This window comes from Taudactylus pleione, unplaced genomic scaffold (genome assembly GCF_031769625.1).
Source record: "Taudactylus pleione unplaced genomic scaffold, aTauple2 ptg000632l, whole genome shotgun sequence".
In the NCBI taxonomy this organism is placed as follows: Eukaryota; Metazoa; Chordata; class Amphibia; order Anura; family Myobatrachidae; genus Taudactylus; species Taudactylus pleione.
The window spans coordinates 1789678-1802350 of NW_028285034.1; the positions used below are offsets into that span (position 1 = coordinate 1789678).

At 42.1% G+C, this 12673-nt stretch overlaps 1 protein-coding gene across 1 annotated transcript; it reads left to right on the forward strand.

Annotated features, from left to right (window-relative positions):
- Positions 1-9222: 9222 nt before the first annotated feature.
- LOC148479205 (E3 ubiquitin/ISG15 ligase TRIM25-like) lies at positions 9223-10886 on the forward strand. Its single transcript, XM_088454790.1, has one exon. It carries the CDS (start codon positions 9223-9225, stop codon positions 10798-10800), a length of 1578 nt encoding a protein of 525 aa, XP_088310916.1. The 3' UTR covers positions 10801-10886.
- The last annotated feature ends 1787 nt before the right edge of the window (positions 10887-12673 follow it).

Genomic DNA, 12673 nt, shown 5'->3' on the forward strand with positions numbered 1-12673 from the left:
CTCTCACTCTCCCCTCTACTACTTATCCCTACATAAATCCTGTCAGTCTCTGTATAATCCTCTCACTCTCCCCTCACTACTTATCTCTACATACATCCTGTCAGTCTCTGTATAATCCTCTCACTCTCCCCTCATTACTTATCCCTACAAATATCCTGTCAGTCTCTGTATAATCCTATCACTCTCCCCTCACTACTTATCCTACATAAATCCTGTCAGTCTCAGTATAATCCTCTCACTCTCCACTCACTACTTATCCCTACATAAATCATGTCAGTCTCTGTATAATCCTCTCACTCTCCCCTCATTACTTACCCCTACATAAATCCTGTCAGTCTCTATATAATCCTCTCACTCTCCCCTCACTACTTATCCCTGCATAAATACTGTCAGTCTCTGTATAATCCTCTCACTCTCCCCTCACTACTTATCCTACATAAATCCTGTCAGTCTCTGTATAATCCTCTCACTCTCCCCTCACTACTTATCCCTACATAAATCATGTCAGTCTCTGTATAATCCTCTCTCTCCCCTCATTACTTATCCCTACATAAATCCTGTCAGTCTCTGTATAATCCTCTCACTCTCCCCTCACTACTTATCCTACATAAATCCTGTCAGTCTCTGTATAATCCTCTCACTCTCCCCTCATTACTTAGCCCTACATATATCCTGTCAGTCTCTGTATAATCCTCTCACTCTTCCCTCACTACTTATCCTACATATATCCTGTCAGTCTCTGTATAACCTTCTCACTCTCCCCTATAACTACTTATCCTACATAAATCCTGTATGTCTCTGTATAATCCTCTCACTCTCCCCTCATTACTTATCCCTACATATATCCTGTCAGTCTCTGTATAATCCTCTCACGCTCCCCTCATTAATTATCCCTAAAAATATCCTGTCAGTCTCTGTATAATCTTCTCTCTCCCCTCATTACTTATCCCTACATATATCCTGTCAGTCTCTGTATAATCCTCTCACTCTCCTCTCTCACTACTTATCCCTACATAAATCATGTCTGTCTTTGTATAATCCTTTCACTCTCCGCTCACTACTTATCCCTACATATATCCTGTCAATCTCTGTATAATCCTCTTACTCTCCCCTCATTACTTATCCCTACATATATCCTGTCAGTCTCTGTATAATCCTCTCACTCTCCCCTCTCACTATTTATCCCTACATAAATCCTGTTAGTCTCTGTATAATCCTCTCACTCTCCCCTCTCACTACTTATCCCTACATAAATCATGTCAGTCTCTGTATAATCCTCTCACTCTCCCCTCTCACTACTTATCCCTACAAAAATCATGTCAGTCTCGGTGTAATCCTCTCACTCTCCCCTCTACTACTTATCCCTACATGAATCCTGTCAGTCTCTGTATAATCCTCTCACTCTACACCTCACTACTTATCTCTACATACATCCTGTCAGTCTCTGTATAATCCTCTCACACTCCCCTCATTACTTATCCCTACAAATATTCTGTCAGTGTCTGTATAATCCTATCACTCTCCCCTCGCTACTTATCCTACATAAATCCTGTCAGTCTCAGTATAATCCTCTCACTCTCCCCTCACTACTTATCCCTACATAAATCATGTCAGTCTCTGTATAATCCTCTCAATCTCCCCTCATTACTTACCCCTACATAAATCCTGTCAGTCTCTATATAATCCTCTCACTCTCCCCTCACTACTTATCCCTGCATAAATACTGTCAGTCTCTGTATAATCCTCTCACTCTCCCCTCACTACTTATCCCTACATAAATCCTGTCAGTCTCTGTATAATCCTCTCACTCTCCCCTCACTACTTATCCTACATAAATCCTGTCAGTCTCTGTATAATCCTCTCACTCTACCCTCACTACTTATCCCTACATAAATCATGTCAGTCTCTGTGTAATCCTCTCACTCTCCCCTCTCACTACTTATCCCTACATAAATCCTGTCAGTCTCTGTATAATCCTCTCACTCTCCCCTCACTACTTATCTCTACATACATCCTGTCAGTCTCTGTATAATCCTCTCACTCTCCCCTCATTATTTATCCCTACAAATATCCTGTCAGTCTCTGTATATTCCTCTCACTCTCCCCTCACTACTTATCCCTACATAAATCCTGTCAGTCTCTGTATAATCCTCTCCCTCTCCCCTCATTACTTATCCCTACATATATCCTGTCAGTCTCTGTATAATCCTCTCACTCTCCCCTCATTAATTATCCCTAAAAATATCCTGTCAGTCTCTGTATAAACTTCTCTCTCCCCTCATTACTTATCCCTACATATATCCTGTCAGTCTCTGTATAATCCTCTCACTCTCCTCTCTCACTACTTATCCCTATATAAATCATGTCTGTCATTGTATAATCCTTTCACTCTCCGCTCACTACTTATCCCTACATATATCCTGTCAATCTCTGTATAATCCTCTCACTCTCCCCTCATTACTTATCCCTACATATATCCTGTCTGTCTCTGTATAATCCTCTCACTCTCCCCTCTCACTATTTATCCCTACATAAATCCTGTTAGTCTCTGTATAATCCTATCACTCTCCCCTCACTACTTATCCTACATAAATCCTGTCAGTCTCTGTATAAACCTCTCACTCTCCCCTCACTACTTATCCCTACATAAATCATGTCAGTCTCTGTATAATCCTCTCACTCTCCCCTCACTACTTATCTCTACATACATCCTGTCAGTCTCTGTATAATCCTCTCACTCTCCCCTCATTATTTATCCCTGCAAATATCCTGTCAGTCTCTGTATATTCCTCTCACTCCCCTCACTACTTATCCCTACATAAATCCTGTCAGTCTCTGTATAATCCTCTCACTCTCCCCTCATTACTTATCCCTACATATATCCTGTCAGTCTCTGTATAATCCTCTCACTCTCCCCTCATTAATTATCCCTAAAAATATCCTGTCAGTCTCTGTATAAACTTCTCTCTCCCCTCATTACTTATCCCTACATATATCCTGTCAGTCTCTGTATAATCCTCTCACTCTCCTCTCTCACTACTTATCCCTATATAAATCATGTCTGTCATTGTATAATCCTTTCACTCTCCGCTCACTACTTATCCCTACATATATCCTGTCAATCTCTGAATAATCCTCTCACTCTCCCCTCATTACTTATCCCTACATATATCCTGTCTGTCTCTGTATAATCCTCTCACTCTCCCCTCTCACTATTTATCCCTACATAAATCCTGTTAGTCTCTGTATAATCCTCTCACTCTCCCCTCTCACTACTTATCCCTACATAAATCATGTCAGTCTCTGTATAATCCTCTCACTCTCCCCTCTCACTACTTATCCCTACATAAATCATGTCAGTCTCTGTGTAATCCTCTCACTCTCCCCTCTCACTACTTATCCCTACATAAATCCTGTCAGTCTCTGTATAATCCTCTCACTCACCCCTCACTACTTATCTCTACATACATCCTGTCAGTCTCTGTATAATCCTCTCACTCTCCCCTCATTACTTATCCCTACAAATATCCTGTCAGTCTCTGTATAATCCTATCACTCTCCCCTCACTACTTATCCTACATAAATCCTGTCAGTCTCTGTATAATCCTCTCACTCTCCCCTCACTACTTATCCCTACATAAATCATGTCAGTCTCTGTATAATCCTCTCACTCTCCCCTCATTACTTACCCCTACATAAATCCTGTCAGTCTCTGTATAATCCTCTCACTCTCCCCTCACTACTTATCCCTGCATAAATACTGTCAGTCTCTGTATAATCCTCTCACTCTCCCCTCACTACTTATCCTACATAAATCCTGTCAGTCTCTGTATAATCCTCTCACTCTCCCCTCACTACTTATCCTACATAAATCCTGTCAGTCTCTGTATAATCCTCTCACTCTCCCCTCACTACTTATCCCTACATAAATCATGTCAGTCTCTGTATAATCATCTCACTCTCCCCTCATTACTTATCCCTACATAAATCCTGTCAGTCTCTGTATAATCCTCTCACTCTCCCACACTACTTATCCTGCATAAATCCTGTCAGTCTCTGTATAATCCTCTCACTCTCCCCTCATTACTTATCCCTACATATATCCTGTCAGTCTCTGTATAATCCTCTCTCTCCCCTCACTACTTATCCTACCTAAATCCTGTCAGTCTCTGTATAATCCACTCACTCTCCCCTCACTACTTATCCTTACATAAATCATGTCAGTCTCTGTATAATCCTCTCACTCTCCCCTCATTACTTATCCCTACATATATCCTGTCAGTCTTTGTATAATCCTCTCACTCTTCCCTCATTTCTTATCCCTACATATATCCTGTTAGTCTCTGTATAATCCTCTCACTCTCCCCTCACCTTTTATCCCTACATAAATCATGTCAGTCTCTGTATAATCCTCTCACTCTCCCCTATAACTACTTATCCTACATAAATCCTGTATGTCTCTGTATAATCCTCTCACTCTCCCCTCAATACTTATCCTACATATATCCTGTCAGTCTCTGTATAATCCTCTCACTCTCCCCTCACTACTTATCCTTACATAAATCTTGTCAGTCTCTGTATAATCCTCTCACTCTCCCCTCATTACTTATCCCTACATATATCCTGTCAGTCTTTGTATAATCCTCTCACTCTTCCCTCATTACTTATCCCTACATATATCCTGTCAGTCTCTGTATAATCCTCTCACTCTCCCCTCACTACTTATCCTTACATAAATCCTGTCAGTCTCTGTATAATCCTCTCACTCTTCCCTCACTACTTATCCTACATATATCCTGTCAGTCTCTGTATAATCTTCTCACTCTCCCCTATAACTACTTATCCTACATAAATCCTGTATGTCTCTGTATAATCCTCTCACTCTCCCCTCATTACTTATCCTACATATATCCTGTCAGTCTCTGTATAATCCTCTCACTCTCCCCTCATTACTTATCCCTACATATATCCTGTCAGTCTCTGTATAATCCTCTCACTCTCCCCTCACTTTTTATCCCTACATAAATCATGTCAGTCTCTGTATAATCCTCTCACTCTCCCCTATAACTACTTATCCTACATAAATCCTTTATGTCTCTGTATAATCCTCTCACTCTCCCCTCATTACTTATCCTACATATATCCTGTCAGTCTCTGTATAATCCTCTCACTCTCCCCTCACTACTTATCCTTACATAAATCATGTCAGTCTCTGTATAATCCTCTCACTCTCCCCTCATTACTTATCCCTACATATATCCTGTCAGTCTTTGTATAATCCTCTCACTCTTCCCTCATTACTTATCCCTACATATATCCTGTCAGTCTCTGTATAATCCTCTCTCTCCCCTCACTACTTATCCTTACATAAATCCTGTCAGTCTCTGTATAATCCTCTCACTCTTCCCTCACTACTTATCCTACATATATCCTGTCAGTCTCTGTATAATCTTCTCACTCTCCCCTATAACTACTTATCCTACATAAATCCTGTATGTCTCTGTATAATCCTCTCACTCTCCCCTCATTACTTATCCTACATATATCCTGTCAGTCTCTGTATAATCCTCTCACTCTCCCCTCATTACTTATCCCTACATATATCCTGTCAGTCTCTGTATAATCCTCACTCTCCCCTCACTTTTTATCCCTACATAAATCATGTCAGTCTCTGTATAATCCTCTCACTCTCCCCTATAACTACTTATCCTACATAAATCCTGTATGTCTCTGTATAATCCTCTCACTCTCCCCTCATTACTTATCCTACATATATCCTGTCAGTCTCTGTATAATCCTCTCACTCTCCCCTCACTACTTATCCTTACATAAATCATGTCAGTCTCTGTATAATCCTCTCACTCTCCCCTCATTACTTATCCCTACATATATCCTGTCAGTCTTTGTATAATCCTCTCACTCTCCCCTCATTACTTATCCCTACATATATCCTGTCAGTCTCTGTATAATCCTCTCACTCTCCCCTCATTACTTATCCCTACATATATCCTGTCAGTCTTTGTATAATCCTCTCACTCTTCCCTCATTACTTATCCCTACATATATCCTGTCAGTCTCTGTATAATCCTCTCACTCTTCCCTCACTACTTATCCTACATATATCCTGTCAGTCTCTGTATAATCTTCTCACTCTCCCCTATAACTACTTATCCTACATAAATCCTGTATGTCTCTGTATAATCCTCTCACTCTCCCCTCATTACTTATCCTACATATATCCTGTCAGTCTCTGTATAATCCTCTCACTCTCCCCTCACTATTTCTCCCTACATAAATCAGTCTCTGTGTATAGAAAATTTCCCCACTGGAAGATGCTGGTGATATTGCCAGACGAAGCAGAACCCCTTAGATGCTAGGTCAGGCTATAGTAAAGTAAGATAAATTAGTAACCTGAGCACAGCTGTCCCCACTAAAAAAAAGCAAAATACCCAGAAAGAATCTGCCAGTTTGATCTAAATGTAATATATATATATATATACAATATGTGTGAATAGATGTATTATATATATATATATATATGTGTGTGATTAGATGTAATATATATATATGTGTGTGTGTGATTAGATGTATTATATATATATATATATATATATATTAGGGGTGAGCGGATTCGGTTCTACTCGGTTCCATTCGGATTTAAAAACCTAATCTTATTGGGTATCAGCTGTCACGAGTTTTGGATAGCCAATAAGAATCGGTTTCTAAATCCAAACGGAACCGAGTAGAACCGAACCCGCTCACCCCTTATATATATATATATATATATATGTGATTAGATGTATTATATATATATATATGTGTGTGATTAGATGTATTATTATTATATATACAGTATATATATGTGTGTGATTAGATGTATTATATATATATATGTGTGTGATTAGATGTAGTATATATATATGTGTGATTAGATGTAATATATATATATATATATATATATATATATATAATTATATATATATATATATGTGTGTGATTAGATGTATTATATATATATATATGTGTGTGTGATTAGATGAATTATATATATATATATATGTGTGTGTGTGATTAGATGTATTTTATATATATATATATATATATATATGTGTGATTAGATGTATTATATATATATATATATATATATATATGTGATTAGATGTAGTCACTTGTCCGGAGCTGATGTTTATATTTCATTGTTCTCACATGGGTAGAACAAAACTCCACATTACCGCACTCAGCTTCCGCCTCTGCTCCGGTTCCTCCTATAGGGGCTGCGTCACAGGGACCTATAGGGATTATTCTTACCTAGAATCTAATGTTCCCATCCTGTATATCTCAGTATGTGTCACAGCTTCAGTCCTTCCTATTGGGTGGTTCTTCTGTTGTCTGGTTATTTATCCTATTATTTATTAGTAATTAGTTGTTTACATAGCGCACACATATTACGCAGCATTTATAGAGAATATTCCATCATTTGCATCAGTCCCTGCCCCAGTGGAGCTTACAGTCTATTTTCCATACCACATGGACACACACTAGAGCACCCACAGGAAACCCTGCAAACATAGGGAGAACATACACACTCCACACGTCAGGTGTCTTGTTCAGGGATTAGACTCATGACCTCAGGACTGTGAGGTAAAAATTATATTCCCCATGATTTATACTCTAACTAGGGCTGTGATAGAGCTGTTATTTCTTACCTTGCTCAGGCTGCCCTCTACTGGACACTTGTGTTATGTCTCTGTGGATGTTGTATGTGATATGCTACTGACCCCTACAGGACATGTGGATATTGCCCTGGCTCTCTTATGGTTCCTGTACATCAGTGGTGCTCACTAGGAATTTGAAGAGCCACTAATTAGGCACAAACGAGTACATGGGAACCACAATGTTATTTATTAGAGAATACAAAGTTTGTGCTGCAGTAATGTAGGGTTTAATATATCGGATAATGAAGTGTTCTCCTTCCCTTCTGCATGTCGGCAGATGACTGGGCACCCACAAGGCAGGAGAGAGGTAGGGGAGCCTAGGTGCAGGATTTCTCACCCCTAGCGCATGCGCAGCGCTAATCACATGACCATTATTTCACAATGTTTACAAAAAACAACAGCAGAGTAATTGATTTGCAATCATATAAATTCACATTGATACAAATTACAGCCACTCTTGTACAGCTGTACCCATGCCATCATACACGTCATTCACATATGTACATAAGTACATTATACACACTTACATGCACACTTACATACACACACACACAGAGCACTCGCTCTGAATCAGTGCCCACCTCCATGAAAATGGAGCGGCCTCCTGGCCGCTCGCATAGCTGTGGGTGACCACCCACAGCATATGCGAGTGGCCAAAAAGATGGTCGCAATGGTCTTGACCATCGCGACCATCGGGCTTGCGACGAGACCCTGTGGTAGGGTCTCCCTGCCGCAAGCCCTGGAGTGATTTTGGCTCTATCAGAGCCAAAATCACTCCCACTGACATCACTAGTGATGTCAGTGGGGCCGGCTTCAGACGGTAGGCGTTCCCAATCAACATCGATAGCACGCCCCCTTTGGTGCGAGACCCGGAATGATGGTGAGCCCGTCGCTCGCCGGGTCTCGCGCATGCGCACGATGGAGCTCCCTCCGTCGAGCGCGTGCGTAGTGGGGAACATCGACCCGCTTGCGAGCGTCCTGCTGCTCGTGAGCGAGTCTGAATGACCCCCTGTGTCCCTTAAGCTGGGTACACAATGACAGATATATTGGCTGATCAATTAATCGGCCAATATCTGCTGTCCGTCGGCCAGTGCGTACCCGCGATATGTCTGTGAATGGCGTAGTTCACAGACATATCATATTGGCTGTGCTGCACACCCAATAAAAAGATACTGTATGTCTGCAGACATCTGTCCATCTGCAAGTGTGTACAGGTGGCCTGCAGACCGCTCGTACACATACAGCGGCAGTCGCGGGGAGGGGGCGAGATATGACCCCGCCCGGCTGCCAGGACCCGCGGTCAGAAGCAGATGATGGGCGTTCAGTATGTATGAATGACCATCATCTGCAGATATATCTGTATAGTGTGTACCCAGCATTAGTATAACTGAGCCTGTAGCTATAATCTGAATGATAAGCTCAGCCTCGCCCTGTGTGCAGAATGTGACCAAACTGGTATCTGAGTGTCAGAGACTTTCACTTTCATTTCTCTCTCCTGCTACCAGCAATGGCGTCTGCTGATCTGAGACAGGAGCTGGACTGTTCCGTCTGCCTGAGCATTTATACAGATCCTGTAACCCTGAGATGTGGGCACAACTTCTGCCGGGTCTGTATTGATGGTGTGCTGGATACACAGGAGGGTTGTGGAGTTTATACCTGTCCTGAATGCAGAGAGAAGTATCAGCAGCGTCCTGCCCTGGAGAAAAACAGGAAGCTCTGCAACATAGCAGAACATGTCCGCTCTATTCCAGAGGAGGGAACTGGGGTATTCTGCACTTACTGTGTCCAATCTCCAGTACCTGCTCTTAAAACTTGTCTCAGGTGTGAAGCTTCTCTGTGTGATATACATTGGAAGACACATAACAAGTCAGCAGAACACGTCTTAGTTGACCCCACCACTTCTTTGGAGATTAGAAAATGCTCCGTCCATAAGGAGCTCTTTAGATATTACTGCACTGAGGACGCTGCCTGTATCTGTGTGTCCTGCTGTCTGATCGGGGAACACAGAGGACATCAGATGCAGTCACTGGATGAGGCCTGTGAGAAGAAAAAGGAGAAGCAGAGAGATGTTCTGCAGAAACTGAGCACAAAGAAAGAGGAGGCTGAGAAAAGAGTCCAGAGTCTGCAGGAGCGCAGGAGAGAGGCTAAGGGAAAAGCAGCTGGTGTAACAGAGACAGTCACTGCCCTGTTTAGAGACATCAGGAGACAGCTGGAAGACCTGGAGAAGAGAGTCCTGAGTGAGATCTCCAGGCAGGAACAGCGCGTTTCACTCTCAGTCTCTGATCTGATCCAGCAGCTGGAAATAAAGAAGGACGAGCTGTCCAGGAAGATGCGTCACATTGAGGAGCTGTGTAACATGTCTGACCCAGTGACTGTCTTACAGGAACCAGACACAGGTGACTTGTGTGATACTGAGGACACAGAGAGACATGATAACCAGGTCCGTGGTGCAGGAGATCTGGATGTGGGTCTCATCTCAGGGACATTACATACATTATCTGATATAATAACAGGTATAAATACAGGGATCTATGTGCAGGAAGCTACAGACATATTACTGGATGTAACCACAGCTGGTAATTATATACAGATATCAGGTGACAGGAAAACTGCATCCAGGACACATATAAACCAGAATCACCCAGTAACACCAGAGAGATTTCTGTATAATCAGGTAATAAGCACCAGGGGATTCTCCTCAGGGCGACATTACTGGGAAGTGGATGTCAGTAAATCAGGGAGGTGGATGGTGGGGATGTGTTATCCCAGTATAGACAGGAGAGGAGCTCAGTCATACATAGGATATAATAACAAGTCCTGGTGTGTGTATAGGTATAATGATCAGTACTCAATGAGACATGATAGTGCAGAAATTCGGTTACCTGACAATATCCCCTGTGACAGAGTGAGGATATACCTGGATTATGGGGCAGGACAGATATCCTTTTATTCTCTGTGTGACCCCATCAGACACTTACACACATACACTGCCGCCCTCACTGAGCCCCTTCATGCTGCATTATGGGTAGAGGGAGGTTCTATAACTATATCTGGGGGAGTCAGGGGCTGGGAGAAATTACCATAAGAGATTTGCCCAGAGACTGGTGACATCACAGAGAGGGGAATCTGATTGGTGGGACACTCAGCCAATAGAATGAGGCAGTGGGAGCTTAGTTTGGAGACAGCTCTGTGGGTGTGTGATGAGCAGCCCCCAATATCTGCAGCCCCTGATTTAAAAAATGTTTTCTACTTGATGCTCAACACAGTGAGATATAGGACCTAGAGGCTGCTTTCCACAGTGCAGGTGTCAGGACCAATCAGATTCTGGTATCACTGGCAACAAACCCCGCCCCCTCTTTCCCTGACCTAGCAGGATAGGTTGTGCTGTGACAATGTTTCATGTGTGACTGCAGTGACAGAGCAGGGACTATGCTACAGACCCCCCAGGTCAGGTACCAGCGGTGTCCCTGCTCTCCCAGCCAGGATATACACTGTCTGCAGTCACAGTGCAGGGGGGAGGGCAGCATATAATGAAAGCATTGTCATTTACTCTCCCAGTAACAGTTATACAGTATATGCTACATGCACAGAATGACACCCACAATTATTATCTGTCATCCTGCAATTACTGTAACACTGTATATTGTACTGTACCTGATATATGATGTATACGTCTGTTTGATTTACAGTATATCTGACTATATATAATCACGGCTAGTTTTCAGCAGGAACTCGCTCGCTAGATACGTACACTCGCACCCAGCGTATACAAATTCAGCAAAGGCAGGCGATCACACGGCAAGGCCTAAGCACGCCCACTATGTCTTCACGTGCGATCGCCCACCAGCCAGTCTTAAAATGCCCACTAAGGCACATCATCTCCTGGAAGTGTATGTAACCATCGGTAACAGCGAGTACCATCAGATGCGATCACAGCACTTGTGGCTGACCATACCCTGCCGCAAGCACTGCGAGTGACTCAGTGTGAAAATCAACCAAGTGACGTGTACTATGACGCTCTATGATAATTATGCACGCCTCTTAAATGGCGTTGAGATGCTCAGGTACGCCTGCGTTCGCATCTCCACTCCCATGTTGCTATTGACCAACCCCTGTTTCCACCCACAAACGGCTAGTTCTGTCGCTCAGTCTAGCGAGCTATCTATGCGCAGCAAGTGACCGCTTCCCGATCACCTGGACTAGTTCTCGCATGCGCACTGCGATGTGTACACATGCGCAGAATTGCACACCATCGCCAGCTACGAGCGAACGCAGCCTAGCGAGCAGGTCTGAATCGGGCCGTCAGTTCCTGAACCTCTCATTAATTGTCCTGGGCCAAATGTATTTTCCATAAGATAAGTTCTATTATAATGACCTGTCCACTGGTTATATAACATTATAGTATTCTCCATCTGAGACCCTGTATAATATGTTCTCTTTTATTGTAACATAAATGTATTAATATTGTGTATAAATGTATCTTTTAATAAATTTATAGTAAAAAGTCTAATTAGAAAGACGATGGGCCAAATTAATAGGTGGTGAATTCATAAAAAATGCGAGTTTAGCGCTAAACTGTCTATTGTACTCACTCACAAATGTAATATGGTGTGCCTATAGTAAGAGTAGTATTTTTGGGCTTTACTATAGCCTATTACATTTGTGAGGCCCGGCTCCAACTCAGACCTATTACATTAGGCCCGATTTACTATGAGCGGGATATCAAGGATATGTGAAGACAAGGTATACAGAAAGATAGAGAGAATACGCTTAATTCAATGTCACTTTCCAATGTTTAATACCTCAAATAATAAAATATTATTATATATTACAAGACTGTGTATGTATTAATTACCAATGGCCTATTTATCAATCTTTTTTATTACTAAAATAATGGGAAAACTGGTTTAGTTCTAGTAAAAAAAAAACGACTCCAAGCTCTGAAAATCGCATTATTT